Source organism: Ylistrum balloti, unplaced genomic scaffold (assembly GCF_031769215.1).
Source record: "Ylistrum balloti isolate Yb309-2 unplaced genomic scaffold, AGI_CSIRO_Ybal_v1 Utg371552, whole genome shotgun sequence".
Classification (NCBI taxonomy): Eukaryota; Metazoa; Mollusca; class Bivalvia; order Pectinida; family Pectinidae; genus Ylistrum; species Ylistrum balloti.
In genome coordinates, this window is record NW_026782798.1 from 770587 (window position 1) to 796542 (window position 25956).

The window sequence follows — 25956 nt, forward strand, 5'->3', positions numbered from 1 at the left end:
TCAAAAGAATCGTTTTGTCAAACATTTGGCAAGACAAAGAATGAGATTTATATGTAAGTTTCATGAAAAAATGACAAAACTAATTTTCATCTAAAAATGAACAAAAAAAAAAAAAAAAAAACCACTCCGAGATATTTGTAATGAAGTCATGTTAAATTTACATTAACACTGACTAAAATATGATTAAACGTAGTACGTTCTTGTTAACCTTGTTCTCATATATATAATGAAATGTGACATTTTTAATGGATTGACCAAGAAAAAAGAGAAATACATGGCAATTGTTATCAATAAAGCGGAATGTCCTTAGCGTTCCGGAACACGTGGTCTTATTCTCCTATGTTCTGCTTTTTGCTGGATTTCTGTGTAAATCTTTGTTTTGTTCATATTTTGTTCAATCTATTTTTGTCAAATTAGTTTGAGTTCGATTTAAGATTTTGTGAACATGGTGGTATTTTCTAGTAGCTGTTAGAAACCGTCAAATAATCCAAACAAAATTGTTTTGGACTGGACAGTGAACCGTGGATGTTCGTTAATGAAGTCAATTGTAACCTAATGGTATATGCATAATTTATTTCGTTTTCAGACCTTACATGATAAATATATTGCATGTGTGGCCTGATTTATGGCTCAGATGCTACATTTGGAAGTGCCGACGAACCAGTTATTTCACATACACCAGAGGGTCTTAGAATGGATTAACCAAACTATAGTCCATCAATATGTATTATATCTTTGGAACGTAGGTTGGAAATCCGTGCCTTGATTTGCAACTTTTCCGGATTTCAAATAACCGTCAATCGTTTCCGAAGTTATACACTGAGAGTTGCTTCCTGTTCATTCTAAAGCCGCCATGTGAAACAGTGTTTTTAAATGTCAACGTATCTTGCCTCTTCATGGCGTACTCTCCAATTCTTTGTGGTAGATAATTAATACTTAGACTAACACAATGGCTGGAGAACATCGTAGATCAACCGTGGCGCAGTTCTTCGAGGAGGAAGATGATGCAGCACTGGAAAGCACATCTACATATGACAGGGTTTGTATTGTTTGTTTAATTAGTGAATTAATTTGCATTTGCAGGTTTAGATATATCTTTAAGATCTATGAAGTGAAGCCTACACTGGTTGGGAACTTCCTTTCGTTTGGATTATATACGGGGGGATTTGTACTACTGCAACTGCAACGCATAAATCGGTACATATACCATTAACCTCAACAGGTTCGACACAGCCCTTCATCGATGAGGTCGTGGAAAACAACTAATTTGCGTCTGATAAGTGTAGCATGCAGAAATCACCAAACTCCACTACGTTAGTTCTAGTTACCTTTATTCTGTGCAGTATTAGCTCCATTTCTCAATCACGAATACAAACAGGCATTTATCATGAAGGAAGGATTTGATGAGAGTCAATGCTTCCTATGTAGTATCTGTACATGTATGGTGTCTAAATAATATATCTTATTTTGTCCTGTTTGGAGGTAGATTATCTCCATGTAACCATAGTAAAATACTAGTCACAATATACCACTCCCCAGAGAGAACTTGAGAGAAATTGAATTTACAGAACATGTACTAATTGTCCACTGTCTGATCTGTAACTGCCATATTGATGACAATGAATTGGTTTAAACTGACTGCTTGAATCCAATTGTTCTAAACAATTGCAAATTTCCGTAATGAATATTTGACTGTATATATACATATGCGATCTTTACCAATAGCTTGATTTAAATCGTTATTTGATTGGGGTATGGGTTTGTTATTTATAATAGCAAAAATTGTTTAGACAGTAACTTAAGCAATGTATTATGAAAAGTTGCATTTTTACTGAAAGAAATTTACTGAATGCGCTGGTCACTTTGAAACTTGTTGTAACGGTTGCAGCCATAGTAATTGTACTATTGTAACAGAGACCATATATATAGGTTATACTGCATCTATTTTCAGTGTTTCCCCACATGCAAATGGACTATTATATATACCCATATATGGAGTTGTGTTCAACCTGGTCAAGTTTTAGAGATTATTTCAGTAACGGTATTAAAAGTTGTCAAATGACTGTCATTTAGGCATGCTTGAAGCAGAAATCATTAAAAAATGACATTGTCATCTGTATTTTGTATAACTTAAATAGCTTGTTCCGGGAACGTGAAGGTGTCATTTTATAACACCGTTTTTACAGAACCTGATGAATTAACCAATAAAGTAATTAAGATTATGTACCAAATCTCTGAAAGTTGAGAAGCTGCATCATTCAGCTCCTAACATTATGGACATTAGAAGCTTCTTAAATCAATATTTTTTGGAAGGTTTACAAATCACAATAAATGACTTGCTTAGTCCTGTTCAATTCAAAATAGTTCACAAGACTTGAATATTTCCGAAAAACAGCTCTAATCAAGTTTTTATAGACATTCTGCACCCAAACTGTACTACACCAAATGATTATATATATGGTTCAAAGTGGAATGATGAGTCAGAGGTCTCTTCTCTAGTACACTGGTCTTATCCGTTTTCAAAAAACATCGAGGTAACCTGTGATTTTCTTCATATACTTTCTTTGCAGGTTGTTGATCTTATCAACAAGGCTTCTTTGATGCAGAAGGATGCCCAGAAAATAAACAATCTGAAACAGGTTGGTATTCTTACAATTTGTCATACAATACATGTACTTGCTCCAGTCACATTGAACCATGATTAGTTACCTTTTGTATTATAAAAGTTTAATAATTGATTGCAATCAATATCAATCAGCAATCGTGGGGTGATAAAAAACAAAATGAACTGATAATTTACAGACATGGTATTGAAATGAAATACTGTTAACATGAATCCTAACAATACATGTAGATAACTATTTATTTTTGGCAGAGACACACTTTCCTGTCCATTGATTCGTTAGTACACTTTTAGGCAAAAATATTTACTATCAGTTTCGAAATTTAAGGAAAACAGGTTTCTGTATGAAAAAAAGAGGTAGTTAATGTTTGGCGGGTGTATGAAAAAAATTGAATCTTAATTTAAACTCAAAATGGATAAAACTTGGACAAAATATGAACAAAAGAATGATTTACATGGATACCCTAAATTATAAGATTAAGGCCAGGTGTTCTTGGAGGGTAAGCATCTTCTGTTTTATTAACTAAAATGGTAACAACGATTGGTTATTAGCTCACCTGGCCCAAAGGGCAAAGTGAGCTTTTGCCGTGGTGCAGTGTCCTTCGTCTGACATCAACTTTTTCCTTTAGACCACTTCTCAATAACCATTGGACTAAATGTTTTGATATTAGGCTGGTATGCTCCTAGGATGAAGCCTGGCAATGTTTGCGAAAAGAAATAACCTTCAGTGATATTCAAGGTCCGGGGGTCAAATTTGTTAAAATCTTTATATGACTGTCTCATGAACTTAAAGGCCAAGAGACATGATACGTGGCTGGTATGTTCCTTTGATGAAGCTTGACAAAGTTTCTGAAAAGAAATGATCTTGACCTATTTTCATGATCAAAGGAGTCAAATTTGTTAAAAAATTTAAATGACTTTTTCTCAGGAACTATAAGGCCTAAAGATATGATATTTGGTTGGTATGTATATACCAGGTGAGTGCTGCAGGCTCATTGGGCCTCTTGTTAAATTATGTGTATGAAATGATAGAGATGATAAAATGATATATATGTCTACAAACTGTCAGTTTGTCAGCATTCTGTTTATGTCTAATTATTGAGGAAATGGTATATAGCACAATGTAATGAGAACACCCTAAATTTAATTTACAACTGCAGTTATTTTTAGCATATACCTGATATTCCACACTACAATATAACCTGTGTCAAATTTATGCACATTCTTATAACAATAATTTTTTTCTTTCTTCACTTTTTAGGTACAAGAGCTGATTATTCATAAGGAGCCTAATTTATTAGACAATTTTCTAGATGTAAGTATTTATGAAATGTCTAATCATTTGCTTGTATAGATTTACCAATGCTTGTAAGCACAGGCAGCAGACCTTGAAGAATTTATCATAGTACTGGTGATATTTTTCAGTTGACTTGTCTATTAGATTCCTTTTTAATAATCTGACGGTATGCTAATTCATTCTATTAATTTGTTTTCTTAAATGTGAAATTGCAACCCTGTTGTTATATCTTGAATCAATTATGAGAAAAAAATAATGATAAGATATCAGGTTCATTATCATTTGATACTCCTTTATTTATTGAATAAAAGTTTTAATTTTTATTTTTACTAGATTTGTAGACCAATAAACATAAGGAAACAACATACTATTTGATGAAATTCTTATGAATTTTTTTTAAGCAAGTGTTGTTATAATGAAGAATCATACCTGATGTTTTTTATGATAAGCTATCAAAGACTTCAGCTTAAAAAGTGTTAACAGAAATAAAAGTGAGTTGGAGTTAATTTCTTCAAAATTCATTTTCAACAGGAAATGCTGGCATTCCAGAGTGATAGAACAGTAGAAGTGAGAAAATTTGTCATCAGCTTTATGGAGGAAGCATGGTATGTAACTGTTTTGGTGCATTGTGAGAGTGCCTTTCAGCAACACAGAACATTTTCTCAACATGTTAACCTTAGGTTATGTAACAAAAGATTGGTTTATCAGGAGTACCTTGGTAGAGGGATAACTCACTGAGACAGTTCCAGTTTGTTTGATGATAACAGTCTTTGCAGTGATCGGTTATGATCTTGTTTGTTTGATGATAACAGTGTTTGCAGTGGTAGTTTATGCCCCTGTTTATTTGAAGATAAATATCTGTACAGTGGTGGTTTGTGCCCTTTACAGGCTATGACTAATTACAATATACTTTGTTTTAATAAGTAGTGTCATCATATGAAACATGTCCTTATTACAGAGTCATGAAAAAAACTGATTAAAAATGTCCGCCATGCTAAGTATTGTATAACGTCAGAAATGTTTACACTTTGTATATGCAGTAAGAAGGACAGAGAGTTGCTGCCAAAGATCCTTCCCTGTTTGCAACTATTGTTGGAGGACGAGAATGTCAACATCCAGAAAAAAGTCATCCTGGTCATGTCTCAAGTTTACAAATGTGTCCTCCAGGTTGGTATAGTCTAAAGCAATAAACTTAAATCCACTGAGGAAATATATCTTATCACCTGAAGATCTTGAAAATTGTACTCTTAAAATCACTTGATATGGTTCCAGTATAGTTTATGAACAGTATCACAAAAAGGTTACACTCTTTAGAATAACACATTGTAGACAAAAAGGTTACACTCTGCAGAATACCCGGGTAACCCATTCAAGACAAAAAGGCTACACTCTTTAGAACATCCCATTTGAGACAAAAAATTTACACTCTTCAGAATAACACATTTTAGACAAAGAAGTTACACTCTTCAGAATAACACATTTTAGACAAAAAGGTTACACTCTGCAGAATAGCACATAACAAGACAAAAGGCTACATTCTTTAGAATAACACATAACGAGACAAAGGGCTACACTCTTTAGAATAACACATAACGAGACAAAAGATTACACTCTTCAGAATAACACATTGTAGACAAAAAGGCTACACTCTTCAGAACATCCCATTCGAGACAAAAAATCTACACTCTTCAGAATAACACATTGTAGACAAAAAGGCTACACTCTTCAGAACATCCCATTCGAGACAAAAAATCTACACTCTTCAGAATAACACATTTTAGACAAAAATGCTACACTCTTTAGAATAACACATTTTAGAAAAAAAGTTACACTCTTCAGAATAACACATTGTAGACAAAAAGGCTACACTCTTCAGAACATCCCATTCGAGACAAAAAATCTACACTCTTCAGAATAACACATTTTAGACAAAAATGCTACACTCTTTAGAATAACACATTTTAGAAAAAAAGTTACACTCTTCAGAATAACACATTGTAGACAAAAAGGCTACACTCTTCAGAACATCCCATTCGAGACAAAAAATCTACACTCTTTAGAATAACACATCAGAGACAAAAGACTACACTCTTTAGAATAACACATTCAAGACTTTTGTAAAAATAATCTGATCTTTTTCTTTTAGGTGTGTTTGTCCAAATTTTCTTTTTTTTTTCCACTCTTAACACATAGACTATGTAATATGGATTTAATATTTTCATACTTTTGTTTAATTGTAGCTTTGTGGTTTTGTTGTGGATTAATTGAATGTGGATTTGCGAAATGAAGAATTAAAAGACTTATGTTGTTTAAGATTGTCAAGATGAAAATATTCTGAAGTTACAGTAGTAGAATTTGTCTATAGGTAATATCATACATACATGTACGTCAGTTTTGATTCATTGAAGTTTGAGAGTACTTCAATTTACATTACAGTGGATGTGTAATGCCAAAGGCATCAGTGATGAGAGGACTTATGTGTGGGAGATGGTCAAAAGTATGAAGGCCAAAATACTGGAGATGGCAGATTCAGAAAATGATGGGTTTGTACAACATCTTGGTAATCTTGTAAATTTGAATTATAATATGATTTTATTTGGGAATTGCTGGTGAAGGGTGTGTGTTTACTCATGTCAGTTTGTCCTATCATGTCAGGTACCATTCTGAATCTGTGTTATATCTTAGACCTTCTTTGGTTCATATTGACCTTGTCCTATGATAACATTGAGTTCTACACCTGGTCAGATTCTAGTTTGCGTAGGAGCTCAACTTTCATGTCTTATAGACATTTTCTTGTGTTAAATGTTATGTTATAAGCTTAGTAGTTAGCTGGCATCAAGGGCTATGAATTTGTTGTCAAGGACACAGATATCACATAAGTTAAGTCTTGTATAATATACTGTCATTGTAACTCAATTTTACTGTATTTACTTAACACCTTTCCTCCACAAAAATCATACCCTAATGTTTCCATGGTTGAGGAATATCTTTGTTCAGATATTTTCTCATGTGAAAGAAAGTGCACAGGTGTATGCATGAAACTGCACTTGTCATCTGTTTCTTTTTGTCTGTTAGTCATATTTTTGATAATTAAGATAAAATATTTCAAAAGACAAATATGACACACCGCAATTTATTCTGTTTTGTACTTTTCAAGTGTGAGGACTCATGTGGTGAAATTCTTGGAAGGCATGGTGATGATACTTTCTGTAACAACACCGGTAAGTACTGACTACATGTTATTGAATCCACTATTTTACCAGTTAGTTACCGGTGCTGATATTTTCTGTATCAACACTAGTAATTATTGACAACAGGTTATTGTATTCACTATGTAGAAGGTATGGGAGTGGCTTTTTCTCTTGTACTTTATGGATACTGGGGAAAAGATGAATTAGTCTTTATCTCCCTAAGGACAGACAATTCACACATACCTGTCTTCTAAATGTCACCACTTACAAACCTCTAACTGCAGGAAACTTACCTCAGGTTGAGATATCTTGTTCAATTCATACAAAGGTGAAATCTTCAAGTCTTCATGAACATGACTAATTATACTGGAACTTTGTGGAAGGTATGGTCATACCATGATGACAATATTATTGGTCACACTTTGGTTAGACTTTATATTTTGTTATGTTTCTGAAGTCAGTACTTGTTTTGGATGCTTGAATTCTTGAAGTCAAATTTGCATGTTTTGAACATTTATTTTAGAGCCAATGTAGATTTTACTATATTCTTGTTAAGGTTCATTTTTATCAAAGCCAGATACTGTGAAATCATATATTTTCATTGGGTCAATTTCTATGGTTTTTCAAAAAAATACTTTCACAGATAATTATAGATCAATATGTCATTTCATACAAATTTTAACAGATCATTGAGGTTTGATTTCGTAGATTAAGAGTACCTATGAAAGAGGAAAATACGTATCCCCTGTGAAATTAAAGATTTCACAATAAATAGTATCTAAACTTTTTCTATACACATAGCTACTTCTGTAAACTATTTGAACAAGGTCTGCAAATTCCTACATAGTTGTTTTTCATTCTTTGTTCTGTTTTTTATAAAAAAAATGCAATTCCACTGCTACTTTATATTTGAAAAGGGATGAAGTATAATGAAGACAAAAAACAGTCTGTAGAAAGTATTTAAGAAATACAACATCATATGATTTCATTGTAATTTAATACTTTGATAGTAAATCTGAGATTTGAATTTCTGTTGGCAGGATTCTGAGTTTCCAAAGAATTTCAAAGCAGAGACTGACATCAACCTAAGCATTATTCCAGAAGATAGTGACAACAAATATCTCAAGGTCAAACGTATGGAAGATGAAGGCAGAAACATTTTTGAGACTATGTTACACTTCCAAGCTTCTGCACACATATCTAGGTAAAGCTGTCATCTATAAAAACTCAGCATTGATCTTGTCTTCTCTGATAACAGTTATATTTTTTTCAAAATATGAAAGTCAAAAAATTTTAATAAAGCAATTTTGTACCCAATATAATTATATACATGTGATGTTATCACTGTGTTCAATACTATAGACAAATTGCTAGGTGATTTTATTTATAAGCCAGTTCCTGAAAATGATACAATATTCAGAAGTTATATTTTACAAGTAGTTTTTCCAATTTTCATTTAAGTATGTGGTTTGATTTCAGCATCAACCTTATGACCGTTATGGGCAGTATAACTGCCATAGCCAAGCAGAGGCCAACATTCTTTGGCAAAGTTGTTCAGGCATTTGAATCTCTTCAAGGTAATACTGTAATAAAAAATACACCTCCTATTTTTTCTTTTACTGAGTAGGTAATTCCAGGTCCAGTGTTCTATTAGATTTTACTCAAAGTCTAGAATATAGCTTACAATATGTGTTGCATGAACTTTAAAAATAAGATAGACTGAAAATATCTCATTTTACAATAAAGTCTATGAGGAACTAATATAATATTAAATCTCCAGAAAAAAATTATAGCTCTTAAATCTTCATTTCCTTTCAAGTTACAAAAAAAAAAGAAAAGAAAAAGGCAGTTGATATCATTGTGTAGATTGTAGGAAATATGTTTATGAATATTGTTCTATTCCTGCTCATTATCCACTAGTATACCTGTGATTGAAGTATATTACTCTGTATTAACCACCCAGTAAACTTGCCACCAACACTGGCCAAGTCCCAAGTGAGCAGTGTAAGGAAAAACCTGAAGATGCACATGTTGTCGTTGCTGAGACATCGCTGCTCTGGTGACTACATGACACAGATCACAACTCTCTTGACAGATCTGGGTGCCACAAACTCTGAGGTTGGTGCAATATCAAGGACTTGTCCCTCCTTTCTTGATTCAAAGACACACATCCATATGCACTTGTACACACATACTTAATGAAAATTTCTCTCTTAGATCTTCATAGAATTGTGTCCCTAACAATTCCATGATATGAATCATATTTCACATTTTCAGAAGTCTTATCATAATATACTCTTCCAGATAACTTGATCAGACCTTTACTTAATGGTCACAGATTTAAAAAATTCAAAAATTTATTAACATTTCTTTTTATCATTATCAATAAAAGTAAACACACCTGCAAAATTATTATATTATTATGAATAACAGTAATGGAAATATATTTTTGTGTGGCATTTCAGTTTCAAAGATTATAATAAATCATATAGGTTTGTAACAAAGTTGGGGTAAACATCCTGTTCTCTTTAAAAGGTGATGAAGGCCATGCCGAAAATAGATGAAAGCAAGAAGAGGAAAGCTGAGGAGTCCACACAAGTGGCCAAAAAAGCCAAAATAGAGGAGGTATGAATCACCAAAATTATAATCGTAAGACGGATTACGATTCAGAATATCATACATGTGTTATTGTCCCTTTCGAAATATATTATTTTCTTATCTTGAATTTTAATTTGTCAGAAAAATCCCTTTGATAATTTCAAGATCAAGGTTAATGTGTAAATACATGGCTCTTTGTGTTGACAATGTTGAGAGAGAAATAAAATGTATTAACTGAATGAAAAGAGCAGACAAGAAATACATTCAAACTAGGTACATACCTAGTGTATAGAGGTATTGTAGCCTTTGAGTTGTCAGATTTAAAACGAGACAATAGGACAGGCTAAACAGGAGTCAGTGCTTATAATTTAGATAAATGTAGTTATTGTCAGAAGTTTAATACAGCATATAAATACACTTGATAATGGCGAACAAGTCTTTTATTACAGTTGAAAAAAGTTTTTCACAACTGATGCCAACTTTTTTTACCTTCACTTGTTATTGTACAGGTGGAGATTGATGATGATGATGTTGGTATGACACCATTTGTGGATAGAACGACAACAAAGGCTCCTCCTACAGTTAAACAGCAGTCAACAGCTATTGACATCACCTCGGAAGACCTGGAGTCTAGACTCAGCACACAGAACGTGGCTGATCTTGTTCTCATCAGTATGGTAGGAACCATTGAACATAAAGTTGTAAACTTTCTGTTTCACAAAATTCTTAATGTGAGATCAACAGTGTTTTCAAAGTTTCGATTTCAAAAATAATGATAGAAAAGAGAAACTAACATTTTTCAACCATTTAGAACTCTGTACCCTGGTTGTGACAATGTATATACATATGTAACAGGTGATGTTACCAGACACCATGCCAGCCCACTTTCAGTCCACCTACACCCCTATAGCTGCTGCTGGCACTGAGGGACAGATCAAGCACATAGCAAGGCTTCTGTCCACCCAACTCACCACTGCTGGCATGGGCAAAGGAGTGGCTGAAACACAAGCACAGGTAAGCGGATGGCTGAAATACAGGCACAGGTAAGGGAATGGCTGAAATACTGGCATAGGTAACAGGATGATTGAAACACCAGCAGAGATAAAGAATGAAACAATGACACAGGTACCAGGATGATGGAAAGAAAAAAGAACAAATGAGGGTAGTGAAACACCTGTGCTGATAAAGGGGTGAATGGTATACAAGTTTCGGCATTGGAGTGGTTGAAACATGCATATAGAAAAGAGGATTGATTAAACACAGAAAAGGAGGAAAAACAAGGGGGTATTGGACAGTGGGGTGAATGATAAACAATTATAGGTCAGAGGAAGGGGGTATTGGAGAGTGGAGTGAATGATAAACAATGATAGGTCAGGGGAAGGGGGTATTGGACAGTGGGGTGAATGATAAACAATGATAGGTCAGGGGAAGGGGGTATTGGACAGTGGGGTGAATGATAAACAAAATCAAGGGGGTATTGGACAGTGGGGTGAATGATAAACAATGATAGGTCAGGGGAAGGGAGTATTGGACAGTGGGGTGAATGATAAACAAAAGCAAGGGGGTATTGGACAGTGGGGTGAATGATAAACAATGATAGGTCAGGGGAAGGGGGTATTGGACAGTGGGGTGAATGATAAACAATGATAGGTCAGGGGAAGGGAGTATTGGACAGTGGGGTGAATGATAAACAAAAGCAAGGGGGTATTGGACAGTGGGGTGAATGATAAACAATGATAGGTCAGGGGAAGGGGGTATTGGAGAGTGGAGTGAATGATAAACAATGATAGGTCAGGGGAAGGGGGTATTGGACAGTGGGGTGAATGATAAACAATGATAGGTCAGGGGAAGGGGGTATTGGACAGTGGTGTGAATGATAAACAATGATAGGTCAGGGGAAGGGGGTATTGGACAGTGGGGTGAATGATAAACAAAATCAAGGGGGTATTGGACAGTGGGGTGAATGATAAACAATGATAGGTCAGGGGAAGGGAGTATTGGACAGTGGGGTGAATGATAAACAAAAGCAAGGGGGTATTGGACAGTGGGGTGAATGATAAACAATGATAGGTCAGGGGAAGGGGGTATTGGACAGTGGGGTGAATGATAAACAATGATAGGTCAGGGGAAGGGAGTATTGGACAGTGGGGTGAATGATAAACAAAAGCAAGGGGGTATTGGACAGTGGGGTGAATGATAAACAATGATAGGTCAGGGGAAGGGGGTATTGGAGAGTGGAGTGAATGATAAACAATGATAGGTCAGGGGAAGGGGGTATTGGACAGTGGGGTGAATGATAAACAATGATAGGTCAGGGGAAGGGGGTATTGGACAGTGGGGTGAATGATAAACAAAATCAAGGGGGTATTGGACAGTGGGGTGAATGATAAACAATGATAGGTCAGGGGAAGGGAGTATTGGACAGTGGGGTGAATGATAAACAAAATCAAGGGGGTATTGGACAGTGGGGTGAATGATAAACAATGATAGGTCAGGGGAAGGGGGTATTGGACAGTGGGGTGAATGATAAACAATGATAGGTCAGGGGAAGGGGGTATTGGACAGTGGGGTGAATGATAAACAAAAGCAAGGGGGTATTGGACAGTGGGGTGAATGATAAACAATGATAGGTCAGGGGAAGGGGGTATTGGACAGTGGGGTGAATGATAAACAAAATCAAGGGGGTATTGGACAGTGGGGTGAATGATAAACAATGATAGGTCAGGGGAAGGGGGTATTGGACAGTGGGGTGAATGATAAACAATGATAGGTCAGGGGAAGGAGGTATTGGACAGTGGGGTGAATGATAAACAATGATAGGTCAGGGGAAGGGGGTATTGGACAGTGGTGTGAATGATAAACATTGATAGGTCAGGGGAAGGGGGTATTGGACAGTGGAGTGAATGATAAACAATGATAGGTCAGGGGAAGGGGGTATTGGACAGTGGGGTGATTGATAAACAATGATAGGTCAGGGGAAGGGGGTATTGGACAGTGGTGTGAATGATAAACATTGATAGGTCAGGGGAAGGGGGTATTGGACAGTGGAGTGAATGATAAACAATGATAGGTCAGGGGAAGGGGGTATTGGACAGTGGGGTGAATGATAAACAATGATAGGTCAGGGGAAGGGGGTAGTAGGGCGTTGAGAACTCAAAACACTTAATAGCCATGGGATTATCAGATGAAACAAATCTGAATACTGCTGATATTTTTATTTATCATTTGTATTGGCAGACTGAAGAAGATGAGGAGGCAGGTGGTGAATCTCCAGCCTATCAGCCATCCTCTCCAAAACAACTAATACAGACAGTTGTGGGTAAGTCATGTCTGATGCTCTTAGATCATTTTTGTGTTCCCTCTCGGGAGGGAGAATTGATGTGTGTTCTGTCACATCACCTCACCATTCTGCATTTATGTCATACCTTGAAAACCTCTCAACAGATTTGATTCATATTTACCTTCGTGTATCATAAAATCAAGTGCTACATCTGATCAGATTCTGGTTTGCATAGGAGTGGTAGCATTCATGCCTCACAGACAATTTCTAGTGAAAGTATATTAAGATCTTTAAGTGTCTACAATACATATCTGAAGTACCAGAGAAAACCTGTAAAAGCTGCTGTCCATAAAGACAGTCATCCTGCCATATGGAAATTATTTTCTTTGATCAATAGATGTCATTCATTTTAAGAAGAATTTAGACAGAAGATTTTCTTGTGTAATGAATTAAGTCTCATCTTTATAAAGTTTCCCTGATTATGCAACATGTACCTGCTATGATTAGATGCTTGTTTTGGCTACAGGAGGATTAACAGATGATTTACCAGCACTTGCCAGCTCTAGTAAATCAATGCAGCCTCCACCTGCTGTAAGTGTGACATTTTCTATATAACAAATCAAACTTGAATAGAATTTAACCCTGAGGGAGAAGAGCGATTTAATTAATTTTTACTCAGTGATAAAAAAATGAAAAAGGTGAAAAAATTGATGGATGCAATACATTCATGATTATCTCAAAGATTAAAAGAAGGAAAATAGTCGTCTTTATTTCCTGAGAATTTTTTTATCATTTTCTTTAATTTACATTATAATTTTCAGACTTTCAGTTTTAGTAAAGTATTTCAAGTTTGTGCACATTTAATTTTATTGTTCTATTCAGCCTGTTCGTCGTGGCATCAAACAATTCAAGTTAAGTAGTGTGACCCAGGAACTTAATCGGGATGACCTTGACCAAATGACTATTAGTGCTGTGGGCAGGATTCTCAGTGCAGAAAGTAGGTCACAGTGTATATAACTGCTCAACTCAGCTGTTCAAATTCACACAATAATGTGGTTTACAATATTTGTTTTGTTGTATTCAAACAGTTTTTAAGTACATCTTAATGGTTTCTTCTGTTTCATTTGTTAACCTACATGAGCTTATAAAATATACCACTGTGTCAAAAATTTGACATCTGTGTCCCTCCTTTTAACTTGTTTTTATGGTTAGGTTTATCATTAAAAAAACTGTTTATCAGTTTGACATCCACTATACTACTGATACAAACAATTATTCAGCAAATCTGAAATCAATTTGAATTTGTTCAAACAGAAAGTGCTACACAAGGCAATGTCCTGCCAGCCAGAACCAAGCTATTAGCTGGGCTTACATCACAGTTTGGCGGAGAGCTCAGAGATCGTAAGTGTTGTGTAACAGTAAAACTCCTACTGATAAGACCCTGTCATCAACAAATTCCTAAGGGGAGAGTGATACAGAATGAGATGGAATATTAAATACCAAAAGTTTACAGTGGTTTTTGTGGTAAACTGTTTGATTTGTAGAAGATAACATTAAACATTTATTTATTGGTCTAAGCAATGAAAATTGGAATGAGTAACATTATGAAGACAGTAATGATCAGCCAGTTCTAACTGATACAGATTCCTTAAAGTCTGATTCTTTCCAAAGAGAATTGAGGATTTCAATTGAGGATCTATGTAACTAGGTCATTTTTTGACAGGAATATTTCCAGAAAAGGAAAAATGGTAAAGTAGTTAACTCACTAATCAGGTGTTTGGGACACATCAGACATCTCAAATGTTTAAACTGAACAAAAATGAAATGTAATTTTATGTAATTAAAGAGTAAAAAGAGGATCTTGCATTTCATATGAGATTTTATGAAACAGGTCCAAGAAATTTTTATTTTGCTTGGCAACCAAAAGTTCAAACTTTGTTGCACCATTTTTCAATTCTTATTATAATGGCATCTATGTTATGACATCACCATCAACTTCTAACTGACACAGCCAATGAAAATTGCCCTGGGGTAAATTATACTAGGGAAAAATAGACAGAAATATTACATTGCCAAATTCACTGGATATAAGTCAGATCTTTAACTCATCAGCTTAACATATATATACTACAATGTAGTAATTTGAGACAAGAGTTTAGATAAGGTTGACAACTGTAAATTTAAATCAAACATGATACACAGGATTGGAAAAAGTTATATCTAAACAATTGGGGACAGTTTGTTTGAATAGAAAACATTTGAAGACATTTTGGAAGGAATACATCTTTTATGACTTGTAATTATGGCTTTGAATTAAGGATAAATGTATTGTATTTGTTGTGTACAGTTCTTGAGGAATACATCTTCGAAGACTTGCGGTCGAGATTTGATTTAGCATTTGCCTGGCTTTACCAGGAATATGCTAATTGTATGGGCTTCTGCGCCCCGTTGATGAAACTGGAAAAACCATCCCTGGCAAGTTATGATGAATGTCTCACGCGACTTCTAAATGGTCTACTGACTAGAGTGGAACTAAAGGAAGGGTGAGTACTAGATATATTATCCTCACAGATTTTCACAACCGAGACACTGTATAAGATTTTCATGTAAGTTTTCATTATAATCCAAAATACACTGAGCATTCATTTCTTTCACTGCAAAGTCAAGAATGAGAATGATGTTTGATTTGTTTACTTTTTTTAACAGGTTTTTCCAGCGAGTGTTGATCGAAGCTCCGGCTGTGACAGACAATGCTATTCTGATATTGAAGAAGTATTGTTTGGATGAGGTAGGCTTCTTTATGTTAAGGTTTTGAATACTGATAGATTATAGATCCACCTGATTCTGAAGACGAGGTATTAAACAAATGTGATTGGGATATTATGCATATTGTTGTTGTCAATCAGACTTTTGCTGATATGTTTTGTAATACCCAAACTTTTCAAATAACTAAAAACTTTTGGATGTCTAGAATCGTGTGGTGGCAGGTATGAACACACTAAAGGAACTTATCCTGACACGACCTGTTCACCGACATCGCTTTCTCAACGTCATGCTGGAATCATGTTCACATGATAAACCAGAGGTGAGTAAGATGTTAAGGAGGATTTGTGTGAAAAAACTGGAGCAAAATAAATTGGTTATAATTGTAGTGAATTTAAGCAGTGTCTCGTTTACAGCTGGATGCAGTATCACAGAAAAAAAGATATCTTGATACCTATCATACTTAGTGTTCCCAGTTAAAATAGGGATTGAATTTAATTATTACGTTACATATTCTAAGGTTAATAAGCCACAATAGTTATAACTGTACGTTTTAAAAACATTAAAGGTAAAAAAAATATGTATTTATGATCAGTTTAGATTAAACAAAATGGGACTATTTTCACTTACCACATTTAATTTGTATGAAATTAAATACAGGTGAGAACAACAGCTATCCGCTTCACCAAGAAATTGTATGAGAAACCGCAAATTGCTACACATATAGAGGTAAGTACACTGCGCTGGCTTTCAGTCTTCAGCTGCGATTTAAATGTTTTCTCCTTCACAAATTAAGTCACAGTTTAAATTACATCAATTCTTTATCCTATCAAAAGTTTAATGAAGTGAAACCTGCCTGAGATTTTTTTTTAACATTCTATAAAAAATATATTCATATGAAATAGATTTATATACAACACTCTCAGATAGGACATGTGTATTTTGATATCCTGTCTGGTGTGTTATGTCTTGGAGATGTAATATTAGATAGGTTTCTCAGAATGGGTGATTACTACTGCTGCCAACATTGAAAAAAAAAAAACTTCAGATTTTCAGAAAATCACACATGTAATTTTATCATGTTTTCAGGACTATGCCTCTAAGATGTTGAAATATCTACTTCTGCCTAAGCCGCCGAGTGAAATGTTTCCTCGATCCAGATCAGGTGAGTTGCTTGAAACAATTGATTTTGGCTCTAAACATAAAAGCATGAAGAAAACAATGGATAACATTAGATACAAGGACATGAAATAGCCTTACATTTTGGCTGTTAGGTTTAGATATAGGATCACATGCTAGAAAATGCACAGAAAGTAGGTCAACCAAGACAAACACGCATAAAGGTGGAAAATTGAAATGTTGATTCTGCATAATTTAAAAGTGCTCAAAGGAGATAGCAGATGAAAAATTTTAACTACGAGGAGTTTATAATTACAGTATTGTATCATTATACATAGGGGTATAGAAACTGTTTTTTATCTGGATTTGCTTTGACCAAAATATGTTAAACAGTTAATTGCGATGTTTTTAGCTGGTTTTTGTTTACTTGATTCATTACATTGTATGTCCACAGGTGATTTGCCACAGTCTTGGATTGAGGACATCATTAAAATGTGTCTCTACCTATATCTAGGTCTTCTGCCCAGCAACCACAAACTTATCCATGAGTAAGTGCCTCCCTCCTTTATCTAGGCCTTCTGCCCAGCAACCATACAGTTATCTATTATAAAGTGCACCCCTCCTGTATCTAGGCCTTCTGCCCAGCAACTATACAGTTATCCAAGAGTAAGTGCCTCCCTCCTTTATCTAGGTCTTCTGCCCAGCAGCCATGAACTTATCAATAACCAAGTACCTGCCAGTATTATTTTAATGAAACATGTTACAAAATTGTTTTCAAATGAAACATTTTTGCATTTTATTGAGTTTAATAAACTAGTCTTGTCAAATGTTAAATACAAATAAGGGTTGATTAAATTTATCTGGAATTCTTCACTTCTGTATTAAATATTTTTAAAAAAAAACTTGCTGTCTTTTCCAGATTGGCTGTTGTATACACATCTGCAACTGCTGATATAAAGAGGACAATTCTTCGTGTGTTAGAGAACCCAGTAAGAACAACAATATTTATTTACATAAAGTGTAATTTATTGGATTGAATTGTAGTCATCTTACATATTATGATGATTTTGACCTCAGATAGTACATCGTATCAATGAAAATACCGGCATGCTTTTTAACTGATATTTGGTTTGAATCAGTTATACAAGTTCTGATAGATTAATTACATTAAGATGATATTTAGGTTTATTAGCTTTTTTTGCATGACATCATACTGATAAATAAAATGTGCCCAGAACAAAAAAAAAAAAAAAGAAAGAAAAAAAAAGGAGGATGTTATATCAGTTATTAATCATTATAATGTTGTGGTGCAATGATGACTTTGTGTGTTTACCAATTTTAGGTGAAAGGTATGGGAATGCAGTCTCCAGAACTCCTTTTGCTTGTGGAGAACTGTCCAAAGGGTGCAGAAACTCTGGTGACCCGAGTCATACACATCCTAACAGATAAAGGTAAATAGTGGAGCAAAACTCCAAATAGTTCTCTCACCCTGAAGGCTCTATCATCAAAAGTTTGTTTCTTTTTCTTTCTTTCTTTCTTTCTTTCTTTCTTTCTTTCTTTCTTTCTTTCTTTCTTTATTTCTTTTTGTGCTATTAATTCACTGCATTGATGTTAACCTAGAAAGAATAAGGTTGTATCAGTAGTTTGATGAATCATGCCCTATTCAGAACATGTTGCTTGCTGAATGTTATGTATGAGAACTACAAATATAGATATCTTACATTTATATTGGTTCTGTGACAGCTGCTCCATCACCAGAGCTTGTGGAGAGAGTACGAGATCTGTACCACAAACGTGTGCCTGATGTCCGCTTCCTTATTCCTGTACTCACAGGCTTACACAAGGTAGGAACCATCTTATGGACAACATCCCAATTGGGTGATAATAATTGTGACAGACTTGTGACAGTTTCATTGAGACAACTACAGTATATAAATTTAAATCGGGATAAGACAGCTTATTCGTTCATCAGAAGCCCTCCATTTACGTGTTTGTTTCATCATGATTTATCATATCCTGTACTTCAGTGTAAAATTAATTTTAAAATCTGCTTAAAGTGCTCTACATTTTTCCTTTCAAATAGTACTATACAAACCTGTTTGGTTTTGATCACTATCAGACATCAGACACTTGTAGTTTCATCATTCTAGTTTCCTTTTATTTTTGACACATCCTTTGTTTTATAGAGAGAAGTGATACTGGCTCTGCCCAAACTTATCAAACTGAACCCAGTGGTAGTTAAGGAAGTATTCAACAGACTGCTGGGAGGCCATGGTAAGTTGATATATATAGATATATACATATAGTCATGCATTGACATCTGTTAGCTTAACATTTCTTTAATGAAAAATACAATAAATCTATTAATTTGACTTATTTGTATTCCACTTTAAATGGTGATTTTTTTTTGTCATTAAATCAATTTTGTGTATGCTATAAATAATGCCAGATAAAAGTAAGGTATTTAATAACTTGCATTACAACACATACATAACTTATCTGTGTTGACTGTATTACAGGTGAAACCAGTTTCACATCCCCCCTCACACCAGCTGAGCTGTTAATCTCCCTCCACAACATTGATCCCAACAAGTGTGATATGAAGACAATCATCAAAGGTAAAGGCAACACCAAGTATAATATTTATTGTCATCATACAGCAGTTCAAGTCAACTCTTCCATTACATGTCATTGAGGGAGTGCAAGTTTATTCATGTGCTTTAAAAACTTGAAATATTCTAGTGAAAGGCCAATTAGTTGCTGAAAAATATATGGTGGCATATTTCTGTCATTTGATTATACAATAGGTATCCTGATCGTAATACAGTGTATCGAGATTATTGGAAATTCATGTTATTAAATCTTGTTTTGATAATATTTCATTTTGTCAAAATTAAGGTCTATGTATTATTATTGTATGAATTACCACAAGAAGTAAAGTTACATTTTCATGTATCTCAACTAGAACTTGCCATCATGCCAGTGATAATTTGATGTGACGGGTTATGATTATTATTATGTCATATTATCAACATAAATTTTGTTGAAGTTGTAGCAAAGTGGGACAGAACACTAGGTATGTCATAATGTCAGTAAGAAGTGATACAGTATTATGGATTCTGTGTCGTCATAGATTTAATTACAGACTGACAGTTATTGCCTTTCTTTGAGGTCAACGTGAAAACTTGTTAACCCGATACCATATTTGTGTTGTTAGCTACCAACCTGTGTTTTTCGGAGAAGAATGTCTACACACAGGAGGCCCTGGCTGTGGTGATGAAGACTCTGATGGAACAGTCACCTCTACCTACGCTGTTTATGAGGACAGTGTTACAGTCTCTGTCTATGTACCCACGTCTCTTAGGCTTTGTACTTAACATTCTACAGAGGTTGATTACCAAACAGGTAAAATTAACAGCTTTCCTTTCCTGGTCATGAAACTCTGTAGATTTGTAGAAATAAACCTTATGTTATCATTATCATAAGGTATTTAGTACAAGACCATTGACACATTTCTCAAATAGTCATGGAAAGGCAGCCATCCTTATAAAGAATACATTTCCATAAGAATACCCAAGATAATAATGCGACAAAAGATGTTATGGATGAAAGGTTGCTGTTTGTGTGACCATGATCTTTATCTTTTACCTGAAACTTTAACCTTGATCTTACATAGGTTTGGAAACAGAAACGTGTTTGGGAAGGCTTCATCAAATGCTGTCAGAGAACCAAGCCCCAGTCCTTCCAGGTCCTGCTGCAGCTTCCATCACTCCAGTTGAAAAGTGTTTTTGAGAGCTGTCCAGAATTACGTGAACCTCTACTCAATCATGTCAAATCCTTCACAGAACACCAGGTATGGAATTCTTAATACTCAGTGAATTAGGCTGTTTAATGTGTTTAGATAGTGAAGGACTAGTCCTTATGGTGGCCTCTGTTTGGTTGAAATTCAGATATTGCCCAAATTGACCAAATTTGGTTTATAGGAGTATCATGGAATGCCACACATCACTTTATATGTTTTGTTGTCATGACAAATATGCTAAGGCAAATTGTGACCTCTTATTGGTTGAAATTAAGATATTGTCAGATTTTTACCTAATTTTATGTATAGAGGTATATGTTTTAGGGAATGCCAAAAATTAAATTTCAACTGTTCTTTTGCTTTTTCCATTAAGTTTTGACCAAATTTGGTATATAAAAGTCTTTGCACCTGCAGTGGATATCAGTTATTCTCAGGATGACAGTTCTAGTTTCAAATTATTAATTTTTCATTGTTTATACTTAAATTGCCCACTCATGAATGAATTTTAATGGCACAAATTAGCTACCAATGACGTCATGTCATGCAAGCTGTTGTTATGTGTAGTGATTTGTTAACAAAAATCCTTTATTAGATTATCAAATTAATCCATTGATGTGTAATTTTGCAACATATCTAAGAAACTAATAATAAACTTTGATAGGAATATTTTTTAATTTCATGCTTGTAGACCAATTTACAAACTGAATGAATGCACTACCTTTGAAACGTAAAAATATTCCTATCAAAGTATAAATATAGATTCTCAACAGGTTAACAAAGCCCTTGATTTGGATTTTATACTCTTCAGATCACACATATACCCAAGGCAATCATGACTGTCCTGGAGAAAGACCCTCTAGAGGAGCAGCAGAAACAAGCCCAAAAGGAGAACATGGCAGCTGAAGCCAGGAGAATGGCTGAGGCAAAGAATAGCTCAGGCCCTCCTGAGATCCTGGTACAGGTCAGACAGGAACCAATGGAAATGCAGGTAATACAGACAGTCGGTACAGTTTCACATGACCAGCAGGCTGCTGAGAAAGCCAAACAGGATGCTGAAAGGAGGAAAACAGAGCAAGCTAAAAGGGAAGCAGAAGATAGAGAGAGGGAGGCATTGGCTAAAAAGGCTGCCCAGGAGAAAGCTGAGGCAGAGGAGAAGGCGAGAATTGCTGCGGAGCAGAAGGCAGAGAGGCAACGACTGGAGGCAGTGGTAGGTGGCTATTGTGAGGGGAACTTGACTCTCAAAGCTCTTCTGTCATGCTTAATGGAACTTGGCAAATTATTCCAGTCTGAAATATGTTGGCACAAAACTAGACATGTTTGCCAGTTAGTTGTAATGCTTGGTGCCACTTACACATTTTACTTGTCAGAGGCCCATTTCTTTCAATGTTTAAGTGGTTTATTTATACAATCTGCTGTGGTAAGAATGGTAAAATTTATTTCAGTCATGAAATCTTAGATATATATAATTGGGAGGAAATAAGAGGTCAGAGGTGACAGGGTAATGGAGAGGTTAGAAGTGTCCATGTAAACCTTGAGCTGAAAAGTGGCTAAGAGGTATGTATTGAGATAGGATATGTATGGCCATGATGGGTATTTGAATAAGGTATGAAAATGGAATAATTTACAAAACATGATTTTATACTTCTCCCCAGATATACTCTAAAAAGCAGTTAAAAAACAAGTTAAATATTTAAATGTTGTAAACATGTATAGCTGAAATAACACAATCTCACATGCTGAAAATCATTTTCATGCCCACAGTTTCACATACTAAAAATCACCTTCATGTCCACGGCCTCACAATCTGAAAATCACCTTCATGTCCACGGCCTTACATACTGAAAATCACCTTCATGTCCACGGCCTTACATACTAAAAATCACCTTCATGTCCACGGCCTTACATACTAAAAATCACCTTCATGTCCACGGCCTTACATACTAAAAATCACCTTCATGTCCATGGCCTTACATACTAAAAATCACCTTTCATGTCCTCGGCCTTACATACTAAAAATCACCTTCTTGTTCACCGCCGTACATACTAAAAATCACCTTCTTGTCCACGGCCTTACATACTGAAAATCACCTTCTTGTCCACGGCCTTACATACTAAAATCACCTTCTTGTCCACGGCCTTACATACTGAAAATCACCTTCTTGTCCACGGCCTTACATACTGAAAATCACCTTCTTGTCCACGGCCTTACATACTAAAAATCACCTTCTTGTCCACGGCCTTACATACTGAAAATCACCTTCTTGTCCACCGCCGTACATACTAAAAATCACCTTCTTGTCCACTGCCTTACATACTGAAAATCACCTTCATGTCCACGGCCTTACATACTGAAAATCACCTTCATGTCCACGGCCTTACATACTAAAAATCACCTTCTTGTCCACAGCCTCTCATACTGAAAATCACCTTTATGTATTTTCAGTCTAACATACTGAAAATGTCCATGCTGTCTCATACTGAAAATAATAAATATAAAGTAATGGGTTCAGAATAACTGATTTTTAAGTAAAACTGTGACATGCAACTGTTTACATCCATTTTGACGCGACTGGGCAAAACTGATGTAGGAGAGATGGAAAAATTGACCCAAAGCAAATGTAAGGTATGTAATGTAATACAGATGGCGTGACAAGCTGTTAGTGATGTGATGAAAGAATCCTCTGAAAAAAAGATAACACTATATTGGTATTCTTAAAGATCTTCAAGAAACCCAGAAATAGTATATGTTAATACTAACATCTTATTGTGACACGTTTTGTAACACTAGAGAGCTGCAGAAGCTGAAGCCATGGTTGCCAGAGCTTTGGCAGATGTAGAGATGGCCGATGAGGACCCAGACTCGCCTGAAAATGCCCTGGCCATAGCAGAGGATGAACTCATGGACATGTCCCAGACCTCAGAGTCAGCAGAACTGGTAAGTAAGGGATAGTGAACGGTGTAAAGACTTTCAACCCTCAGTCTAACATGTGTAGTAGCCATAGCAGAGGATGAACTCATGGACATGTCCTAGACCTCAGAGTCCGCAGAACTGGTTAATAAGGGATAGTGAACAGTGTAAAGACTTTCAACCCTCAGTCTAACATGTGTAGAATAGGAGGCAGTAAAACAAGTTTCCATCCAGAAATTTTCTTTGAAATGTAGGATAAGAATGATGATTGTCTCCCTTTACTTGCTCCCAAAATAGACTTGAATATTATTATAGGATAGTTGACTTTTAAAATCTTGATGTTCAAAAAAGATCAAATGAATAAGTGTTTATACACAACATAAGAAACGCCATAGTTAAGGTTTACATACTATTTCTTATTAAAACACTACATAACAAGATTTGTCATAAGAAATACCTTTGGCTCTTCTTTGGGGCTACTCACCATGTGTATACCTTATAAAAACATTCACATAACACCTTAACTTTCCTAGTAATTTAACCTGATCCGAAACTTAAATGATAACATGTTATTATCCGAATGAACATGTAAAATTTAGTTATTATCTGCATGGGAATTTCCATTTTATAAGAAAATCATTTCACTAATTTAATATTGAATATTTTGTCTGTACAAAACTTTCTGTGTTTTTTTACATGTACAATGGACATTTAGTGTGAAGTTACTTATTAAGCTGTGGTTATGAAGTAAAAGAATGATGTATGAGTGAATAGTTTTATTGACCAAAGTTAGTCCAGAATCAAAGACATAACTGTTGTCTTGTTTGTAGTCACAGGATACAGAGGAAGAGGAGAAACCTGCTGGTGAGACAGAGGAGGAAGAGGCAGTGGAAGAAGGGGAGACAATTGAGGAGGGAGAAACTGTGGAAGAAGGGGAGGCAGTTGAGGAGGGTGAGGCTGTGGAGGAGGAGGAAGAGGAAGTCAAGACCACAAAATCAAAAATGGTTCGTCGTGGTAGAGCAAAAGCATCCTCACGGTCAGCAAGCAAATCAACCTCAGCACCTGTAAGGAAAAGTTCCAGGACAAAGAGATAAAGACAATGTTTCTTGTGTCATTTCATTTGGAAATATGTTACAAAAAATACTCTAGTGAAGACCTTGGATTAAAAGAAAAAAACATAAAACAAAACAAAAAAGACAACGACAAAATATCAAAGTCTTGTAACATTAACAATGAACAAAAATGCAACAAGGTAACAATACCATTCTCCAGGACAAACAGTCAAAAGATCTTAAAGATCCATTACGGGAAATAACAAAATACTGCATAACTGTAACTGTGAAATAAAGAGACATGTGTATAAGATATCCTTTCAAAGATTGCAAAAATTGCAAACTTTTTATCCATGTAAATTACCAGATAAATGACATTCAATTTCCATTTGGGGAACAAGTTTCATGATGAAGGAGGAATGAGAAACAAACCAGGCACCATGAAATCTTAAAGGAAGAAACTAGTGACATTACAAATCATGCTTAATTCTCTTAGTGTGTTTGCTTAGTTTTCATTGTAACATCACATCCAAGTTTAACACAGTGTGTAGTGTTTGTTTATTGCTTAGTACAAAATGTACTGGTCCAGATTAGTCCCCAATATAACATTTGCTGTCCTTGAAAAGTCTACTCTTGACATTGCTAAAATTGATATGAGCTGCATGTCAGCTGTGATTAATGTTACAGATATTTATCTTATGGTCTACCTGACAGAAGAAGTGCCAAGTATTATACTTGTGAGCTTCAGCTGAAAAAAAAAACCCTTGATCGACATATTGTTTATTCCCATATACAGTTATATCATGAGTCACATCACCGTAATTAACCTCATGGCTAAATGTCTGTTTCAATGACAGAAGATATTTTTATGTGTTGTTGGTACGAAATATTTGTATAATCGTACTGTGCTGTCATCATGTGAGAAAATCAGACGAAGATGTCATTAATAAATGTCATTTTTAATGTAAGTTCTTTGTTTCACAATTTTTGAGAAGTTATTGAAATATTTAAGCTACCTGGTAAGTAAGAATTTTTCATGGGGAAAAATGAATAGTTTTACTGTTTTTTCCCATTGAATCAAGGGTTCGCAGTTTAGGGAAAAAATCAACAAAGAAACTTTCAATCTAAGACCAACAAAAGTGTACTATGTATTTAACAGTATCACTTAAGTTAAATACAAAAGGAATTTTCTAAGAAGTGATTTATTATGAAATTTGATATGAATTTTGCAGTCTTACCACATTATTCAAACTGAGGCGGTACACAAGTACACACCCACTTTCTCTATTTACCTCTGTTGGTTGTTAATCTGTGACTTACGTT

At 35.1% G+C, this 25956-nt stretch overlaps 1 protein-coding gene across 1 annotated transcript; it reads left to right on the plus strand.

Annotated features, from left to right (window-relative positions):
- Positions 1–882: 882 nt before the first annotated feature.
- On the plus strand, positions 883–25601 carry LOC132562937 (symplekin-like). The gene is made up of 33 exons (XM_060227712.1): positions 883–1039; positions 2571–2639; positions 3885–3938; positions 4452–4525; positions 4961–5087; positions 6357–6463; positions 7078–7141; positions 8152–8315; positions 8591–8688; positions 9075–9229; positions 9647–9736; positions 10219–10386; positions 10565–10723; positions 12947–13028; positions 13516–13580; positions 13872–13986; positions 14304–14390; positions 15337–15532; positions 15696–15777; positions 15961–16074; positions 16413–16481; positions 16842–16917; positions 17326–17419; positions 17791–17860; positions 18214–18322; positions 18615–18715; positions 19058–19145; positions 19391–19489; positions 20089–20276; positions 20548–20724; positions 21482–21880; positions 23462–23608; positions 24412–25601. The coding sequence occupies exons 1-33, from the start codon at positions 950–952 to the stop codon at positions 24673–24675; spliced, it is 4041 nt and encodes a 1346-aa protein (XP_060083695.1). The 5' UTR covers positions 883–949; the 3' UTR covers positions 24676–25601.
- Positions 25602–25956: the final 355 nt, after the last annotated feature.